This window comes from Vicia villosa, unplaced genomic scaffold (assembly GCF_029867415.1).
Source record: "Vicia villosa cultivar HV-30 ecotype Madison, WI unplaced genomic scaffold, Vvil1.0 ctg.002893F_1_1, whole genome shotgun sequence".
In the NCBI taxonomy this organism is placed as follows: Eukaryota; Viridiplantae; Streptophyta; class Magnoliopsida; order Fabales; family Fabaceae; genus Vicia; species Vicia villosa.
In genome coordinates, this window is record NW_026706061.1 from 90,932 (window position 1) to 112,571 (window position 21,640).

Here is a 21,640-nt window from a genome sequence, read left to right on the forward strand (position 1 = left end):
CACTATAGCAATAAGTTAAAATAATGATTGATTAAATTAAAATAGATATTATATTAATAGTTGTCCGTGAAATAAATAAATAAAATTATATAAATGAAAAAATAAAGTATATTATCATGCAATTGATTTTTTTAGAGAGTAGATTGCTATCACAATATTATATTATACTAGTACTTAGACCCGTGCGAGGCACGGGTTAAATATTTTTTAAGTAAAAAACTATTTTAAAAATACTTATAATATACAAATTTTACTTGTAGTAAGATTATTGTTGTACAGATAAAATGATATTGTTATTAATGGTATACATAAAAAAGTTTATTTAACTAATTTTTTTGTAAATTATAAAATAATTTTGACATTTCTAATTTATTAATCAAAATACCAAAAAGGGAAAGAGGTGCTTAGGGTTCTAAAAAGTTTGATTATTATTTTTTTAAAAGAAAAACAAAAGACCAAATCCAAAGCTATTATGATTTATTTATTAATTAATAATTAAAATTTATTAACAAAATTAAATTAAATGAATAACATATAAATAAAATAAAATAAAATAGAAACTATCCTACAAAAGGGGAAGGAGAGTCCCATTCCTTCATATCTTTTTTTAAAAAAATTTTTTTTAACTAAATTTGTTTATAATTTTATTTAATAAAAACAACAAATAATCTAAAAATAATTTAATTTTTATTTTAAAATACAACATAAAATCTTGATTTGTGTTTAGTTTATAACTTAAATTCATTTGCACTTTTTAGGTCTTTTATAAATAATATATTTATTTTATAGTAAAATAGCACAATTTAAAAAAATATACTCTATTTTATTTGATTTGCATATGCCTAAAATTAAAATAAAATATATCGTAAATATTAAATAATTTATTTTAATTTTTTACAAATAAGGCAATTAATTCTAATAGAGATAAAATATACACCCTCTTATCTTATAATAATTATCCATAATATTTTCACATATTTTTTTATATTTTGTTTGCAGTTTTTAAGTCTTATACCAATTATAATATATTATTTTATAATCAACAATATAATGATTTATTAAAAATATATTTTTGGATGGAGTCCGACTCTTCTGTGGTGGTAAAAGCCTTCTCTCCGGAGAACTTTGATCATGTTTCTTGGCAGCTCAGAAATAGATGGCTCAACTGCATTAAGTTCGTTTTAGATTCTAACTTTATTATTTCTCACATCTGTAGGGAAGGTAATAGCTGTGTGAATTTTTTTTGCTAATTTAGGCCGCACATCTAATTCCTTCACTCTTTTTGACTCCTTACTCGTTGATATTAGAAATGACTATGTAAAAAATAGGTTTGGTTTGCCTATTTACAGGTTTTGATACTTTTGAGTGGGTTTTGGCCTAGTCCCCCACCTTTTTGTGTATCATTATTTTTTTTTAAATATATTGCCCTTTTATCTTAAAAAAAAAAAATTTATTAAAGAATATAATTTGTTAATTTTTTTTTTAAGTTACCCAAAAAAATCATTTAGTCTTTAAATATATAATATAAATTAAGAAATTAAAACGAAAATCTTTTTTAAAGTTGCTCGACATGAAATAAATAAATAAATGAATAAATAAGATCTCATTTTAAAGGTCACCTTCATTTATGAGAAACAATCTATATGAAATTAATTTTTTAATTTAGAAAACTTATATATTTACAAATTTTTGTGAATAAAATGATTAAGATTAGAATCCAATCAAAGATACTATAGAAATTAAAAGTTTAAATATTTATAGTATGTTATAAGTATAAATAATTAAACTGATTCATACAAATAAAAATTATCATTACTAATATTGATAGTTTTGGACTATTAATGATCAAAATTTGGTATAAAAATATTGAGTTAATTTTATTATTATTATGGTATAAATTTTAGAGTCAATTTAATTATTAATATAATATAAAATTGTTGTACGATGCACGTGTATCAATAAAATATATTGAAGTAGATTTAACATAAACTATTGAAATTCATTCTCGAAATATTTAAATTGATATTTTATAAAAATTTATTAGTTTATCGAATATTTAGAAGGATGACCATATTTTTTATACATAATTATTATTTAAATATCTATTATCCTGTGTATAGTTATATAAAAAAATGGAAAAAAAATTATGAATCATACTAATCTTATAGTTTAATTAAAAGAAACATTTCTTTGTTAATGTATATGTTTTTCAATTAAACTATTTATGAATTATTATATTTTTAATAAATTTGAGATGATATATATTTTATGATAGCCACTACTTTTAAAATTGCATTTTTTAGGCACCACCATTTTTGTGAAATATATTTCTTATTAATAGATTTAATTTATTTTTAAATTAAAAAACATCATTATTAAATATATTTATATTCAAATGATAATTAAATAATAATAATATCATACAATCAGACACATGGATTACACCTTAAATATTATTTAATATACATTAAAAAATGTCAATATTTTATAATTAATTGTATTGTAAACAAACAAAAAAAATCTGATTTATTTGACATTATAAACAATATCAAATTTTGGCCAAACAATATGATTATTCATTTATAGTCGACCAATACTTAAGTTAAGCACAGTCTGAAACTTTCACACCCTTCAATTTGATACCTTATGCTATATATATATATATATATATATATATATATATATATATATATATATATATATATATATATATATATATATATATATATATATATATATATATATATATATATATATATATATATATATATATATATATATATATATATATATATATATATTCATGTTTGTCCACATACTGCTTCTATTAAACTACTTCCAATAACTTTCAAATGTATCTTCATATTTTAAAAAGCCAAATTTATAAAGAAACAAAACACAAGCAGCGCTATCAAAGTGTAAAATTTATGCTATTAAGCGAAGATATACACATTACTCCTTATGCTAAATGAACCACCAACAACAGCTTTTAAGTCTAATAAAAGATAACTGGCAAATACTGGAACAATATCATGACATAAATTAACCAATTATTAGATGTTAATTTAGATTAACAATAAGGCACATATTGTAGCCTAAAAGCTATGAATCATCAAACTCAATGAAGAAAATTCCATGTCAATATATAAATATTCTGAAAATTCCTTAGAGAGAACACTTGTAAGTTGTAATAGCTAAGATAATATCTTTCTTTTCATCGATAAGAACACCAGCTAAGATATTATCCTGTCATATAAGAGCATTCCCATATTTGTTTCCATCAATTTCAGTTTAGAGAAATGTATCACTCTTTCAACCAAACAATATCTTCCATTATCCAAAGCATGTCCATTTGCCAGAATATACGCGTTTGCAACATCCTTCACATTGATCCATCCAAAAGCAACATTCATAAATGTTTCTCAACCTGCATAACACAATTGAATCAAAGAGTTTAAAGTGAAGCAATGCAACTGCACTCATTGGTAGAAATCTCTAAAGATCATGTGACCAACAAATACATAATAGTAAAGTTGCAACACAAACTATCTATATAGATGTGATATTACCTCTCCACCAAAAAATAGAAGTGTCATATGAGAAGGATCCAAATATTTCTTCCCTTTGCACTATCCAACAAAAATGAAAAGGGAAATTAAAAATTCAGCAGAAAAATAAAAAATTCAGCAGCAACAATAATGATAGAAAAACCAAAACAGAGTAACTAATAAAGGGGTTGGAAAAACGAAAGAAAAGCGAAAAGGTTACAGAAATAAAATCGAAGAAATTAAGGTTAATGTGTTTAGTGTTTAGATAGATAACAACACTAATAGAGTAGAAATTTAGAGTAGCAGACATTGTAAATATAACATAGATGAACAAATGAAAAGCAGTGTGAACTGGGAGAAGAAATTTGTCATATTTATATAATTGAAATCAGCAGAAATCAACAAAAAGAATTGTTCATATTTATAGACTGACACAAAAATCAGGAAGAAACAATATTGATTAAGCAATGCTTAGGAATTGGGAGATGAATAATTACCATTAAAGGGATTGAATTGTGAAACCCATAGAAGCAGAAGCGTTAAAGAACATTGGGCGGAATGAATGGACGGTTGAAAGTATTGAGAAAGATACATTGAATAAGCGGAAGGAATTGATGAAGAAAAATAGGGTTTGCCGTAGGCGGCCAATGTTTTGGAAAAAGCTAATGGGTATTGTGTGGTCATAAACCAACTAAAAGAAAAATTGAAAAATAATGTGTTATCCAAGAGTATAGAGAATCAATAATAATTTAAAAAATAAAATTGAATTATTATTGAATAAATTAACAATAATGATTTGGGACAGGCTAATGGGTAATTGTGTGGTCATAAACCAATTAAAAGTGAAATTGAAAAATAACGTGTTATCCAAGAATATAGGGAATGAATAATAATTTGAAAAATAAAATTGAATTATTTAATTAATAAATTAACAATAATAGTAACATTTCTTTAAGTAGAAACAATTAAAATAGTAAGGAGTCTAGAAATGTGCCACTTGTCAAATTTGCCAATAAACTCATTTTGCTTTATTATTATGTATGATCAATACTATATAAATCAATATATTTATGTTTATATTGGTTGTAAAAAAATATTTATAATTTATTTAAAATTCTAATATTTTGAATCAACCAATTCAAATATAGACTTTGTTTAGGACACTTATTTATTTTGTAAGATACATTACTAAGCCTATCCCATGATCATGACACATATCTAAAGAGTGAGAAAGAAATTAGAATAAATTGAATTATTCACTTTTTATATTTGATAAATATACATTTGCATTTTGTTAATCACCAAAGTCAGATAAATCCTTAAAGGTTGAGAAATATACATTTCCAATTTAAAGGTTGAGCAGTCATCCACGTGACAGTTAACTTCTATTGACACTAATAAATTACAGTGTAACATACAGTAGAATAGCTCAAAAAGAAAAATACTATTTTTTACGAAGGAACAAATAGAAGAATGGCAAGAATTACACTAAACCCACCCCATGTTTCCGTATAACGCCACGTTTATATTTTTTCTAACTAAACATTTTGCCTTCGTGTGTTTCGTTTCGTACCCAGTAGAATAGCTCAATTGGGAAAAATACTATTTGACACCCATAGTGACTAAATTGGCCACTAATGACCAATTTGAAAGAAACAATATATCTATATTCAACTCAAATAAATAGAAACAGAAACTGCATCCAATAAATTTCTCTGTATCAGGGTCCTCGGGCGTATTTTTCAACTTTCTAACCTAAGACATTTTTTTAACAATGTTTTCTTTGTTACACTTGCATCTCATTAGGGCATCTCGCCAAGTTAAAAGAAGCAATACATATTTCTGTTTCTTTATCAAAATTAACTCAAGTAAATTGATACATTGATATTACGAAGATGCCTGTTGTAATCAAATGTTCATATGGCCACAATTGTAGCCTTAATTTTATTAGGACCCCCACTTTAATCAAGCTCTACAAAAGTACCAGCGCCTTCTCCTTTGGCTAATCTCCCCGGATTGACAGCAATGCATTTCCCGCTTCTGCTCTCTTCATTTCCGTTATTAAGAATGTAACACCCCAAATCTACCCCTCAATTAATAAGAGCAAACAGAGTATAAAACATCGAAACAAGCAAAAAATTTGAGGCATCACATATTCGACTTAAACAAAACTACAATTCATGCTCAAAGTACATGGATACATAACACTTATATCGGAGGAAACTCATAATTCATCGAACATTTAAATCCAAACAACTTCATCATATTGTAGTGGAATCCAAATAACAACACAATATCTAAATCTTATATTCTTGTCAACATGGCACAATAGGTCCAAATCGTTTCCACAAGACATAACATAAAAGTTCAAGAAAAGATAATCAACATAAAACAAGACACAAGCAAGTATCGCAAACATCCCCCCCGAGTGCTACGTATCAGAGCATTGACACACCGACTCGAGCTATAAGGTACACGGCTACTCCACGTCGTTACCTGCACGTTACCAACGGAGGGTAACAATCAAACATAAGGGGTGAGATATCATTCATTATAAAGAAACGTATGATAATATTCTAAGCAAGAGAAAAGATCATACATTTGTCACCACTTCTCATCCCAATACTCAATACAACGATTTCACATCACATAATCAAGTCACTACGTCTTAACAATCATATCTTCATCAAGTCACAATATCATAATCAAATAAGACTCAAATGCAATTCACATGTGACTCGACTTATGCAAATGCTTGTGGTACCATTTGGAGTAAAGCTCCCACGTCTCAAGATTTGCCATTGGGCACACCGTCGCTAATTGCCATTAAGGCCACCGTCACTTTTTACCATTAAGGCCACCGTCTCTTTATGCAATGGATGTGACTCACTAAATGCAACATCCATACAAACACGATATTCACAAATACATCATAAATACCGACTAAACATCATTACTTTTATAGTAATTCACCACTTCCCAATCACGTCGCTAAGTTGCATCATCATACAACAACACACCACTACACCACACAAATCATAACATCAAACAAATACATTTAAAGAAGGATTCAAAAAGGTTTATAAGAATTTCTAAATCATATTCATTAGAAAGGTCTCAATTATAGCTTCGCATAGGTTCAAACGACACTTAAAAAGGAGTTACGGTTCAAAAGTTACATCATTTCAAATTTTAGGAAAAGTTCTGCAAAACAGGGTTCGCGGGGCGAACTGAACGAATAAAAAATTCCTAACTTTCTGCCAAGCAGTTCGCGGCGCTAACAAGGGTTCGCGGCGCAAACTGAGCAAATCCAATTTTCTCAAGTTTCTGCCAAGAGGTTCGCGGCGCCAACAAGGTTCGCAGTGCGAACTGGTGATTTTCAGAAAACCTCAAACACAGAAAACAGCATACGAAACCCATCTCAAAACCCCTAAACTCAACCCAATCAAGTTGGAAAACACCAAGCATCACGAATATCAATAGAATACATGTTATAGACACAATTATAACACCTATTATGGGTCTTCTAACATCATAACATCTTCAATCATGCTTAGATTCACAATTTCATTGAAGTCTAATATAAACTCTAACAATCTCTATTCAATTTCTACACAATCATGGATAACAACATATAATCAAAACCCCACCTAAAACATCATCATACATCCCTTTAGCATGAAAGAATCCCACCCTTACCTTAGGTTTTGGATTGAAGCCAACTCTATCTTCAACCTTGAGATTCTCCTCTTCTCTCCTCTCTTCTCTTCTTTCACCAAAAACCCCCAAAATGAACTTCTAATTTCTATTTCCTCTAAAACCCTTGTTTTAGTTAAACCCTTACTATCTTAAATTACTAATGGGCTCTAACTAACACCCATCACTTACTAATACCAACTTAGGCCCAATAATCAACAATACTTACTATCTTATATTATATACTAATAATTCCCAAATAAAACAACATAAGATCAATTAAGCATACAATTAACACATAGTTCACAATTAATTCACATAAATCACATAAATAAGGAATTAAAGAAAAATGGTCGTTACAAAGAACCTGCCTAGTGAATAATTTTCAACGGCGGTGACGGTATCGTGAGTCTTATCTCGGCTTGCTTTAGACAGCTACTGAACAATCCATAAAGAAACAACGACAAAAACATAAAGCCTGAGTGCAGCAGTTATTTCTAAGACCTTCAAAGAAATATCAATGCAGTATTTGACCTGATCAACAAAAACATAGACAGAGAACTGTATCAAAAATCACTATCCTAATTTTTCACAAGTGTCATACCCCAAAATTTACCCGGTGCAATCCCCGTTTTAATTTATTAAGGGTGTTAAAAATTAGGAGCCATAGGGTTTAATATACCTATTATTAAACTCGCTCTCCTGTAAAATTCCCTTATAAATTTGTGTAAAATAAGATGAGGTGTGGATAGCAAAAAAAATTAAGATCCAATTGGTCTTAGGCCCATTTGTTTCACTTAATCATTTTTGTTATTTTTATTTTATTTTATTTTGTCTTTTTGTTTTATCAAATATCATTACTTGTTAACTATAAAGTTATTGTTAAAATTATTAGTCTATTGGGGTTGCTTAAGTCATTTAATTATTATTAATACTTTGGATATTATTAGTATTATCTTAAGTATTATTATTAATTAATATTATTATTAAGCTTTATTAACGAATTAGTTTAATTAGTTTATTGTTAGTGAAGTTATTGGGTTCTTTTTCGTTTTTGGGCCACAGAGCAACATCAAAAAAAATGGTTATTGGACTTGGTACTGGTCCAGACGTGGGTCACATGATGGACCGGGTCAGAACCGACCCGGGTCCACTGTTCACTTTCTCCCACAAACGAAAACCCTAGCGCCACCTCCATGGCCGCCGCTACAACAACCACCCAAATCCTAATTCAATCTTCGCCCAGGCCCACGAATTGGATCAGATTCACACTCAATCTAATTAAATCTTCAGTGAACAAATTTGAATCAATGATGAACATAATCAAAACTTAACATAATAATACTTTCATTAAAAAATCTGAATCAAGGAATTTACAACAATCAAATCTCAGAATCGTAAAAGACAAATCAAATCTAAAACTAAACCTAATTGAATCTAAGATTTCCTAATCAAAATCAAACCCTAGGCTATAAAAGAAAAAGGAGAAATCAGATGAAGGGGATTGGTTTGCTGGGAAAAAAGTGGAGGCGCCGCTCGAACCCAGCACTAGAAGCTTCGTCTTCACACCTGCAAACGAAAGAAGGAGAAGGGGATTAGAAGAAGATTCAGAGCATACACGATCCTGAAAGCAAGAACCAAAGGTAACGAGATCAATCCACTTAGCTTACGATCCCGGATTTACATGTTTGATTGTTGTGTATTGTCTATTGTTCTGGAAATTTTGGTTTAGATAGGTTAGGGTTCTTCAAATAGGGTTAGGGTTCATGGGTTTCGTGAAGGGTTTCTGGGTTTTCTGGGTTGGGATATGAAGATGGGGGCCGAGGGAGATGAAGATCATGGTGATCTTCATCGAAAACTGGGTGAGGACGGTGGTGAGAGGTGGTTCCAATGGTGGTTTACGGTGGGGCTGAGGGTTGTTTTCTGGGTGCATTCATAGGAAAGGAGAGAGCGTCTAGAGAGAGAAGGAGAGAAGAGAGAGAAAAAAGGAAGAAAAAGAAAGGGAATCGGAGAAGGGTGTTATTTTATATTACCAGACGCGTCGTTGGATGACGACAAGTGGCCCTCCCATGGCCACTTGTCTGCAACACTAAACATGATTCAGTGTGCCATCCCTTCCTACGCGCCCTCATCATAAACACATGCAGGCCCTCTGATTTGTTTAGATCTAGATCCAACGCTCCAAACCTGAGCACACATCATAGTGCCATACACACGCACACACCAAACCAACGGATCCTTAAAATTAGATGGGCTCAGCCCAGTAGCTTTTAACACCACCCCAATTTGCTACCTTTCAATAAACCACACCCCCTGCGCCTAATAAAAATAATTAATTTCTATATGATAATTTTAATAATTGATTAATTGTTTTTTTGGATGATTCAATATAATTTTCTCCCCGAACCAACCATACTTATTGGTCGCATTAGGCGAGAAATAATTTGGATCAAAGTTAATTTAATTTACTTATTAATAATGATTTAATTAATATGTTTGTTAATAATTCTATTAATTCTAAATCAATTCTCTCCTCGACCTGACTGAAGCTATCAGTCTCTGTAGACGAGAGATAAAAATACACAAACTAAAACACTTTCAATTTGCTGCCCGCGATGATCAATCTATCGATCTGAGTAATCAGCAATGCCCATTAATCTGTTAGCTATACTGATCAAATCTATTGATCACTGCATCTAACGGTGACATATCAAACCAGGGTTGTACGCCCAAACACTTAAAACACATCCAACCACAAATCGGAGATTTTCATCTCTTCGATACTGCGAAACTACGAAGGTAATTCAAAATACCTTTTCAAAACTGCGAAACGGTAATTCAAAATACCGTCAACACATTCATATCAAATTCAAAGGCGTACAATCCTGTGCCCGAACTACGTTGACTCTGATTCTCCATAAGGAGATACGTAGGCACTTGGATAACCAAGGCGAGTCCCCCTCCCTAAAATCTAAATTTTCCCCCTATTCACTTTCTTAGCTATTAAACCTCAATATTTTAGCCATAAAATTGTTACCTTAGATTCAAAGCCATAGGAAAGGGTTGAGGGTGCCTAACACCCTCCCTCGACCTGATTATAATAACTTACCCCGATCTCTAAACTGCGTAGGGTTTCCTATTCGCCCTTCAGAATAGGTGGCGACTCTAAAAAGTCTAAATTTTTAGGGCAGGTTGCTACAGCTGGCGGCTCTGAAAGTCTATTTTTAGGGCAGGTTGCTACAGCTGGCGACTCTGCTGGGGAAATACACTATAGGTGAATTATTATGCTCCTAAGGCTTGAGAGGGTTTAGGTTTAGGTTTGTGGCAAACGGTTTAGGTTTTTTGGCAAAATTTTTAGGGTTTGGCTAATTCGCCATTTTAGGGTTTATGGTTTATTGTAAATATTTAAATTTTATTTAATTATTTATTTACTTGCAATTTCAATTATTTACGACAATTACATTTATTTACAGTAATTTAATTAAATATTTGTTTACGTGAATATTTGCTATTTTACTGTACTTTTTGGGTTATATATAAATTTCGTTAAACCTAAGCGTGGGAATTATAATAATGACCAGAGGGGAATTACATCGCCTACGAGTCTTATTATAATTCCACTCAGAGTGGGTTATATATTCGAAAAGGTCTGATACGAGGCTCGACCTTGTTGAGGGCCGGACTGGGTATTTAGCTGATCTCTCTGGGAACCAACCCCTAAAATTCGAACCTCATGGACCAATGAGTTGTTCCAAAATCCAAAGAGACAAAAAGTCTCGGCGGCTACGAACAATCCCATGAGACCTTCTAGAACATTCCCATGGGAAGGGTAGGCTCCTGAGCCGTTATGTCGAACCTATGAACCTAAGGCTTATGTGCTTATGTGTTTAACTATTTTTTATATATCTATATAATTGTGGCATTCATCATGCATCATGTGCATTCTTGCATCATGTCTTATCCAAAAAAAATATAATGGAAAAAGAAGGAGTTATTATATTTAATCAATGGATGTGGATAAGGCATGAACCCGAATAAAGCATATCATTCATGGCATGCATATCATTTTCATGGCATTGAAAGAAGATTTCTCTTTTACCTTCAGAGCAAGAAACCATTAGGAAGGATAATCTAATATCCCGACCGTCTTATCAGACAAGATTTCAGCAAAAGAAATCAATGGAGCAGCTAGAACAGAATCAAGCCGCCCTCCGTGGGGAGGTGGATCAGCTAAAGGTTAGTATGGAAGAGGTTAAAGGAGGTATGACTCAGATGCTAGGATTCATGAAGGCCCTCCTAGATAAACAAGAAAAGGCAATAGAGGTTCAGTCTGAGGATACCCTGGTTCAGGATGAGATCCCCAACGACGAAAACCCGCTACTAGGATTTGTGACAGGCTTTGGCCCTGCTAAGGAAAGACCCCAGGTCCGATCTGTTAGAAGATCTATCCAATTCCAAGAGAAAGGAGAGACCTCTCAAGAGGGATTTGTCCCCACTCCACAGACTAAAGGGACAACCCGCACAGTTCGCATTCCTGCTAACAATGTCCTTAAGGATAATGATTACCTGGATCTACAATACGGAGTACAAGAGGTGGACAACACAGACCAAGCACCTCAGACACAGCAGTCCATTCCTAACTCTGGGGAAGACTCCAAGGACAATGAACAAATCAAGGCACTAGAGGAGAGACTAAAAGTAGTAGAAGGGTACGATGCTTTTGAGGTGGGTGCTTTCGAAATGAGTTTGGTCTCAGACTTGACTATCCCACACAAATTCAAGATTCCTGACTTCGAGAAATACAAAGGACTCACATGTCCGAGGAACCACTTGCGCATGTATGTGCGAAAAATGGCTGCCTATGCTCACGATCAAAAGCTAATGATACACTTCTTCCAAGATAGCTTAAGCGGGGCATCTGTTGACTGGTACATGCAATTGGAGAAATCCTATATCCGAAGCTGGAATGATCTTGCTAACACATTCTTGAAGCAATACAAGTACAACCTGGACATGGCACCCAACCGGATGCAATTACGAAACATGTCACAGAAGAAGGATGAATCATTCAAGGAGTATGCCCAAAGGTGGAGGGAAATGGCTTCTCGAGTCCAACCTCCCTTGATGGAAAAAGAACTGGTGGACATATTTATGAGTACTTTGCAAGGGCCATACTATGATAAGATGGTCGGAAGCATATCTTCAGGGTTCTCGGACTTGGTAGTCATTGGTGAAAGGATTGAAATTGGGATAAAAAATGGGAAGATACAAGGGGCACCCTCAGGTTCCTATCAAGCAAAGAAATCATATGATGGAAAAAAGGAACCCAACACTGTGGGGGCAATCCTGGTTAATGAGACCCCGACATTACAACAGAGGGATCAGCAAAAGCAACAGGGTGGCCAAAGCCCCTGGAGGTCCAAGCCAAAACGATCATTTACTCCATTGCACATGCCACTGTCTCAAGCTTTGCAGCACCTGCTCGGTCAGAATTTGATAACTCTGCTACCTCCATACTCAGCTCTAGCTAACCCCGCTCCTGGGTACAAGCATCATGCTAGGTGCGCTTATCATTCAGATAATCCTGGTCATGATAAAGAGGATTGTGGGCCGTTGAAGCACAAGATCCAAGATTTAATTGAAGAAGGGCTCATTGAGTTTGAAGAGCCTCGCAAGTCTAATGCTATAAGTGGCTAGAAGGAGGATTTCTTAGATCATTAGTTTTTGTTTTCATTTTGCAATTTCCTTTCAGTTTGTTTAAACATTGGTTTGCGGTATACGCTATGTACTTTACAATAATCATTAATGCATTGCTTATGTTTGTCTTGGTTTATTCCTAGTGTTTTCACTATATTCAAAACTGTGTTTTACTTGGTTTTATTATTTGTGATATTCAACTTTTGTTCAAAGATGTGTACCTTTAGAGGGAGAATGACGAAAACGATACCACAATCTCATACAGTACACTTTCGAACAGACCGTGTTGACGATGTACATGCATTGTTTCAATTCTAATACAGTGGAGATATAAGGATGTTAATCCCTCGTCAACCCCTTCGAGCCTAAGAAGTAGGAGTTTTCCTTCACGTACAAAATAAAAACCCTCAAAATATAACCTGGGGTAGGGGAGCTGTTCAGTTAACTTAATTATCCCAAATTGTTCCTTTGAACATAATCACTGATGGTTCTCCGTCATAATTAAGCCTGGCAGTCAATGTCCACAAAAAAAAAACAATACAAGGCCTGCTAAGTCAAAACCTATTAAGGATACTTAGGCAAAATTGGGGCATCCCGCTGGCTGTAGTTGTAAATAAACAGTGCAGGCAAAATTAGGGATAATAAAGTAAAAAAAAGAGGTCACTACATATCCTCGACAAAGGAAAATATTACAAAAGGAGGATGACTGTCTTTGCTGATAAACCTTTGGTTTTTGAACCATCATAAATGTCAATGTCATAATTCCCAAAGTCTTTTGGAGCCTAAATGCATAGTTAACTGAGCGTAGGACTGGAGAACGTCACGAAGATTAGGGTGGGTACAAATAAACTTTGAGCCATTATCCTTTGTTTCTTAAAACCATGAACCAGGCCACGTTACAACCCTTAAAAGTCCTAACTGAAACATGGTTAGTTCGAAAGCATACCGTTACAAAAGGTATCCCGACTCCTTAAGGTCTACTATAACTCTTGAGTTGATATCACTTTCTTACAAAAAAAAACTTTGTTTTACTCAAAAAAAATGTTTTTTAAGCTTTCAAGACAGACATATGCGTTCGCATCTTATGAATTTCATCGTAAAGCACATTGGTCTATATAGATTCAAATGTTTTAACATCAGGGAGAAGTTGCATGGGGCATGGCTAATGACTAAAAATCCTACCGAGAGGCGAAATAGCTTTAAAAAGCATATCAAAGAAGAAATATCTCTTACGCCTGACTCGGATGGCTACTGTATACCCGGGGCATAGCCCGTTGTTATCCTATTTCATCTGGGGCAATCTAATCAAGATCCATGGTGTCTCTCAAGGACTCTGAATAGCCCATGGGGCAAGTCCATTAATAGGGGGCACGTTGCAAAAGGTCACTCAGTATCAAATGTTGTCAATACCACTCTCACTTCCTTTCCAGGAACTTTTATAAAACATCTCTCAATCTGTCCATGTGGTCTTCTTTAAAACATGTTCAAATATCTATTATCCTTTCTTGGAGCCCCTTTTCAAATAGTCTTCTTTAAGACACATCCCACAAACCTTTCCAGGTGTCTCTCGTCATTTTCAGAAATCTTTTCAGATAGTCTTCTCTAAGACATATTCCTTTCTAAAAACCTTTTCTAGGTAGTCTTCTGTAAGAACTCTCTTAACTTTTTCAGTCTTCTTTAAGATATTCCTTTTCAGGCAGTATTCTCTAAAAAAATCCGGTGTCCTTTCCAGGAACCTTTCTAGGTAATCTTCTCAAAGACACCCGTCAATCTTTTCAGACATGTTCAAATTTCTCCTATAAACCGTGTCAAACTTTGTTTAAGGAACAGTCTTCTTTAGGACGGTCTCCTATCCTTTCTAGGGTAATCTTTTTCAAAATGTCTTTCCCTGAGTTTTGTTAAAAGCACCATATTCCTCAAAATAGTCTTTATCCTCTCTGGGATTCTTTGACCCTATTTGCAAACGTGCCTCCCCGAGCTTTGTTTAAGGCACAATCTTGTTCAAGACAATCTCATATCCTTTCCAGGAACCTCTTCAGGTAATCTCATAGAAGACATCATCTCATTCTGAGTATTCAGCGAATCTCTGTCCATCGGACACGACCAAGACGCATGACTAATTCTGAATAGCATCCGCTTCACAGTCGAATCAATACCTAGAATCAGGGAGATTGGGTTAATCAAAGGCGATCATTGATAATAAAGATCCCTGAACCGGGAGAACCACATCTAGGGGGTTCTCCTAAACAGGGGCAAAATAGCGAGGATTATGGGGGCATACAATCAAGGATCCTATTGACTGGGGCATATCTTTCAAGAATTCAAATACTGGGGCAGTACATATCAGGTTTGTGGCATGACAGGGTAATATTCGAGTGCCCTCTAAGGATATTTCCTTCAAGTCAAATGGTGCGTCTTTCAAAGTTCTGATATTGAGGAAATCACGCTTGTATCGCACAGGGAGCATTGCAGCGTAATTGGCCTTCTTACGCCTGTATTATTTACGACCTACAGTGGGGGTCGTCGTACATACATAATTCTCATTTATTTTGAGAATCTCATTACATGATACATGCATCATAACATTGCATAAATTCAACATTCGCCTTTTCAGGTCACTCCGGAGTCAAAAGGATATCCTCATCCAAATACGGTGCAAAAAAGATCGTTTCAACGATTTAATCTTAACAATTTCGATGCTTCATTCCGGGCCTCTCTTCAAAGGAAATTCAGAAACAATCCAAGGATTTCTTACCTTTTAAGGTAGTCTTCTCCAAGACGCTTATCGACCTTTCTTATCCTCTCTAGGAGTCTTTCTATGTCAATCTTGTTCAAGACATATCTAGGTTAACCTTGTAGTCTTGTTTAAGACATTTCATATCCTTTCAAGGAACCTCTCCAGGTTAGTCTTGTTTAAGAAATGTCATCTCCCGTCTAAGAGCCTTTCCAGGTCAGTCTTGTTTAAGACGTTTCGTATCTTTTCGAGGAACCTCTCTAGGCAATCTTGTTTAAGACGTTTCATATCTTTTTAGAAGCCTCTCTAGGCAATCTTGTTTAAGACGTTTCATATCTTTTTAGAAGCCTCTCTAGGTAATCTTGTTTAAGATGTTGCATACCTTTTTAGGAGCCTTTCTAGGTAATCTTGTTTAGAACATATCTCAATTTCTTTAGGTAAGATTCTTCCAATCTTTTCTAAAAAGACATATCTTGCTCTTTCAAAGAGTTTCCTCAGTCAGTCTTCTCTAAGACAATTCCTCCCGAGCTTTGTTTGAAGCCTAATCTCCGTCACATCTGTCAATGAACTACCCTGTTCAGGAAACCTTTTCAGGTAGTCTTATGTAAGGCATTATTTCATCTCTCCTCAAATACAATCTGGACCAGGATTCACAAGCATCTCAAAAAGGTTAAACAAAGTCAATGGGTGATAAGGAGATAAGGCGTGGGAGTTATCATACATACATACTCATTTGTATACAAGCAACATTTCCACGTGTAAACACTCATACACATATATCACACAAACAACCGGGGCATATGCATACGCATAATGCATACGCATGATGCATACGCATAATGCATACGCATAATGCATACGCATGATGCATATGCATTTGCAAAACAAACTTCTACGCAGGAGAACTTACCCGAACTAGGGTGAGCAATCCAAATGGTGCAGGTGAGTTTGCTACAACCCTAGCAAACGATCCTATTGGTACAAGTAAGCTTGTTAAAGCTATAACAATGGATCTCTACTATGAATCCTCGCTATGTAAGACTCAGGATTTAGCAGGACGTTTCCTTTCTCTCACACTCTAGTACGAGGTAAATTTAGGGGTCTTCCATTATTTAATAACTCTTCGATTCAAAAAGCGTGAGACCTGCGTATTCTCACGCCGTTCAATCCAAGGTAATTAAATAGGGGCAGCTGTCATACCCCAAAATTTACCCGGTGCAATCCCCGTTTTAATTTATTAAGGGTGTTAAAAATTAGGAGCCATAGGATTTAATATACCTATTGATCGGTCACCAATTTTACTTACTTTCCATCGATTATTTTGTAAGAAATCGCTCATTCCGGTAACATCATGGTTTAGTTTTCAATCGCTTTATTTAATTTTCTTCACATTTTGCAAATGAGTTCTTGTTTATTTTTATTGCTAATTAGATGCTTTTAAGACTTGTTTTGGTAGTGTTTATTGATTTCAGAAAATAGGAAAGTTTCTAAAAGAATTAGAACAAGAGCGGAAGAAAACGTGGACAACCAGTGTCGTTTGACGCAGCCAGTGTCGTTTGACGCGGCCAGTGTCATTTGACGCGGCCAGTGTCATTTGACGCGGCCAGTGTCATTTGACGCGGCCAGTGTCATTTGACATGGGCAGGAGCTAAAGAAGAATGGCATGGGCAGAAGCTGACACGGGCAGCCAGTGTCATTTGACACGGCCAGCCAGTGTCATTTGACACGGCCAGTGTCATTTGACACGGCCAGAAGCTGAAGAAGAGTACATGGGCAGAAGCTGACACGGGCAGCCAGTGTCATTTGACACGGCCAGTGTCATTTGACACGGCCAGAAGCTGAAGAAGAGTACATGGGCAGAAGCTGACACGGGCAGCCCGTGTCAGCGTGGACGTGAGTCATTGGAGCTTTTTGCTGATTTTTCACTTTGGACTCATTAAGGGCAATTTTGTCATTCTACACCAGATGGAAACATAGTATCACTACTTAAACCTATTTTTCATGGGAAGAGGGCATCTTTTTGGAATGGAATTTTGATTTTTCACGTACAATTTGGGAGAAGAGGAGATACATGCAATTGTTGGGAAAACGGAGATCTCTCAACCGCGGAAGCTATTGAAGATCAAAGTCATCCTAATTCTATTGTAATGATTTTCTCTTACACTATGTTTGTTTTTAATTTCATGAACATGAGAGGCTAAACCCCCCAATGCTAGGGGGTGTCCCTGATTTTCCTATTGTAATGACAATTTGCTTATTTTATTAGTAATTTCATAACTTTTTCATTATCATCTTTTTATATATTGTTCTTAATGCAAACCATTATTGGAAAATAAGGTTTTGATTTATGGTTAACGTTAGGTCGGAAAAACCAAGGTTAATGCTTTTATATAAAAATATAAATCCGTATCATCAAGGAATTGAGTTATAGATTTGTAACCGTAACTTTTTTGTTGAAACAAAGAGATCAGTATTCTTATTATACGACGAAGGAATTTGGGTATAAAGGAAATATTATTTGATTTTCCCTAAAGGAATTTTGGAAAATCACACTCATAAGTTGGTGATGATATGAATTAGTAGTGATCTTAGTAATTTTTTAAGAGTGTTGTTGTTATAAGGAATTTCATACACAATCCCCTAGCATTACTTTACTATTTGTCTAATACAAGTTTATTTCGTTGGTAATTTTTAATTCATATTTTATACTTGTGCACACAACATTGAAACAAACCAAGGAGTTTTTGTTTAATTGAATTTGTTAAATCACTTAAATTTCTGCGCAGTCCTCAAGAGATCGACACTGGGGATATCCCCAATTATTACTACATCGAGGAAATAGTACACTTGCTATAATTTTCCGATCAAGTTTTTGGCGCCGTTGCCGGGGACTGCCAAAATACAAGTGATTAATTATTCAATTGAAATTTTGTTGCTCTGCAACCAAAATTTTATTTTCTGCATTCCTATTTGTTGAAGTTTTGTTCCCAACTAACTATCGTCTAATCTTTTTATGCGAGGTAAGACCTCAGCTGAATTTCTTTTTGACGCAGAACCTGAAAGATCATTGCGAGCAAGACTCCGGAAGATTAGACAAGAAAGACTAGCGGCAAACGAAGAAATACCCATAGTTTCAGAATCTGAAAACGAAGAGACACAATCTATTCCTTTTGAGCAGTCAGATTCAGAATCTGAAACTATGGCGGCTGACCCACCTCCCGTTGAAAGACTTTTAGGTGATTATGGAGGAGCGAATGCACCACTTGGCCGGATGACAATAGTTAATCAACCGGTCAACGTCGACCACTTTCAGTTGCATCCTTCAACTATCCGACAACTCGAAAGAAGACCTTTCTCTGGAAAAATCAATGAAGATGCAAATAAGCATCTACAGAGATTTCTGACCATGACTACGTCCCTTAAAATTGAGGGGCATTCTGAAGAAGCCAAAAAGTTAGTGATGTTTCCATTTACACTATCAGAGGATGCTGAAGAGTGGTTCTACTGTTTACCTGCTGGGAGCATTACTACTTGGCAGCAAATGGAGACTACTTTCCTCAACGAGTATTTTCCTGCTTCTGTGTACATCCGCAAGAGGTACGACATAGTTAATTTTAAACAGAAGGAAGGGGAGTCACTTGGGGACGCTTATAAAAGGTACAAAAGATTGTTGGTTGCGTGTCCTACACACAATATGGATGCAACTGAACAAATGCAAAATTTCGTGAATGGCCTAAGAATTAAGACTAAGCAACTCATCGACACAGCTGCTGGTGGCTCAACAAATTTTACAACAGCCACTGGTATTAAGAAGATTATAGAAGCCATTGCTGCAAATGAACACTTGGAGTTATCTGACCGTAGTGTGAGCCAACCAGAAGGAATCATCGATCTGAAGTTGGCAAATCAAGTGGTTAAGATGGAGGATCAAATTACAGCTGAAGTAGAAAGAAGACTGAAGAAGATAGCCCTGGATACTCAAACGGTAGCACAGGTTCAACCAGTTCAACCGATTCAAGCAATGAATTGTGAAATTTGTGGGGGACCTCATTTTGCTATACATTGTGTTGCAACCGCACAACAAGTAGAAGAGATCAATTTTCTGAAGCAAAATAATCCTTACTCAAATACTTACAATCCGGGATGGAAAAATCACCCGAATTTTTCTTGGAAAGATCAACAAGGGAATGACCAAAAGCAAGGGATCGTACCATACCAACCTCAGCAACAACAGTATCGGCCACCACAGCAGCAACCATATCAACAACCTCCACAACAACAATTCCAACAACAGGTACCCAGAAAAGCAGATTGGGAACTTGCCATTGAAAAGATGGCCGCTCAAAGCTCCCAATTCCAAGAAGAAACAAGGAGTAATTTTCGAAACACGGGTGCATCCATCAAAAATCTTGAGGTTCAGATGAGTCAGATAGCACAACAACTCGCCAATGCTCAACCACAAGGTGCCTTACCAAGTGCAACTATTACAAACCCAAGGGAGCATCAGAATGTGAATGTCATCTCAACAAGAAGTCAGAGGAGATCAAAACCAGAAGAAAAAAATGAAATCGAGTATGATGATATCATCGAAGTAGATATTGAAGTGCATGAAAATAAGAAAGTGCCAGAGGAGGTGATACAACCTGTGAAGCCAACTGAAGAGAGAAGGAAAAAAGAGCCGACACCATTGATTAAGTTGCCGTATCCTTCTCGAGTAGCAAAGAAGGACCAAAAAGAGAAAGACTTGGAGAAGTTTGCCACATACTTCAAAAAGTTAGAGATCAATATTCCATTCTTTGATGCACTCGAGAAGATGCCAATGTACAGGAAATTCATGAAGGAAGTGATATCTAAAAAGAAACCAACAAGGGGTGAAGGGGTAGTTAAGAAGGAGAAATGTTGTGCAATCTCACCAGAGAAGAGAATACCAATCAAGCAGAAAGATCCTGGATCAGTTGCAATACCATGCACGATAAAAAACAGAACTTTCATGAAGGTTCTAATTGATTCGGGTGCTAGTGTGAGCTTAATGCCATTATCTATCTTCAAAAAGCTCGGTATTAAAAAGGTGAATGAAAGAGGAACAGGGTTGAAATTTGCAGATCACACCATGAAGAGGTCATATGGGGTGGCAGAAGATGTATTGGTAGAAATTGACAAATTTGTTTTTCCAGTTGATTTTGAAATAATGGATATCCCTGAAGATGAAGAGACCCCTATTATTCTGGGTCGACCTTTCTTGCACACTAGTCGGTGCAATTTCGATATTGAAAAAGGTACTCTGACTTTGAAATCTTTTGATGAAGAAATAACTCTGAAAGTGTTAGACACCAAGAAGCAAGGTGAAAGTGGAGATAATCAATCTTCAGTTGGAATGATCCACATAGTAGGCAAAAGCAAAAGATCGGAACCAACCCCAAAAAGGGTCTCAAGCATAATCTCTCAGGTGGAAACATCTCATATAAAAACTCCAAAGTCCAATAAAGAAATCAAGGAAAGAAAGAAAAGAGAACATCAAGACAAGGAGATGGAAGTTGAAAGTGACTTGAGGCAAAAAGTGGTCCATCCTTTAAATCTAGATGAGTTCTGGGTTGCGGAAAGGACAAGCAACATGGTGTGGAAGAGGAAGTATCCCCCATAATAGAAGGGAATGGACCGTCGAGCCATGCGACGTTAAACGAAGCGCTTTGTGGAAGGCAACCCACAGTTTTCATAATGCAGTTTACTTTTTGTTTTGTTGTCAGAAAATAAAAAAAAGTGGGTCTCTCTGGTGAAAGCTAGGAAGCGGCAGCCGGAGTCGCAATACCCTCTGTGAGTTCACCCTCGCTATCTCGAATTTAAACATTGAGGTCAATGTTTGGTTCAAGTGTGGGGGGGTTTTATTGCATTCAGTTTTTAGATTCGGTTATTTGTGTTTGTTCCTAGTATTTCTATGCTATTATGTCTACCATGTGTTACAGATTGA

At 35.0% G+C, this 21,640-nt stretch overlaps 1 protein-coding gene and 1 long non-coding RNA gene across 2 annotated transcripts; one reads left to right on the top strand and one right to left on the bottom strand.

Moving 5' to 3' along the window:
* Nucleotides 1–3,075: 3,075 nt before the first annotated feature.
* LOC131640014 (uncharacterized) lies at nt 3,076–4,164 on the bottom strand. The gene is made up of 3 exons (XR_009295125.1): nt 4,046–4,164; nt 3,570–3,629; nt 3,076–3,427 (listed from the first exon to the last, which is right to left on the bottom strand). It is a non-coding gene; the product is annotated as an uncharacterized LOC131640014 (long non-coding RNA).
* Nucleotides 4,165–19,081: 14,917 nt separating this feature from the next.
* LOC131640012 (uncharacterized) lies at nt 19,082–21,316 on the top strand. The gene is made up of 2 exons (XM_058910430.1): nt 19,082–19,969; nt 20,096–21,316. Exons 1-2 carry the CDS (start codon nt 19,082–19,084, stop codon nt 21,314–21,316), a joined length of 2,109 nt encoding a protein of 702 aa, XP_058766413.1.
* The last annotated feature ends 324 nt before the right edge of the window (nt 21,317–21,640 follow it).

What these genes read in the sequence shown, in the direction of transcription:
- LOC131640012 (XM_058910430.1), top strand. Translation starts at nt 19,082, where the DNA reads ATGACTACGTCCCTTAAAATTGAGGGGCATTCTGAAGAAGCCAAAAAG. An exon ending in AACAACAATTCCAACAACAG is followed by an intron (nt 19,970 to 20,095) that starts GTACCCAGAAAA and finishes CTTGAGGTTCAG; the next exon opens with ATGAGTCAGATAGCACAACA.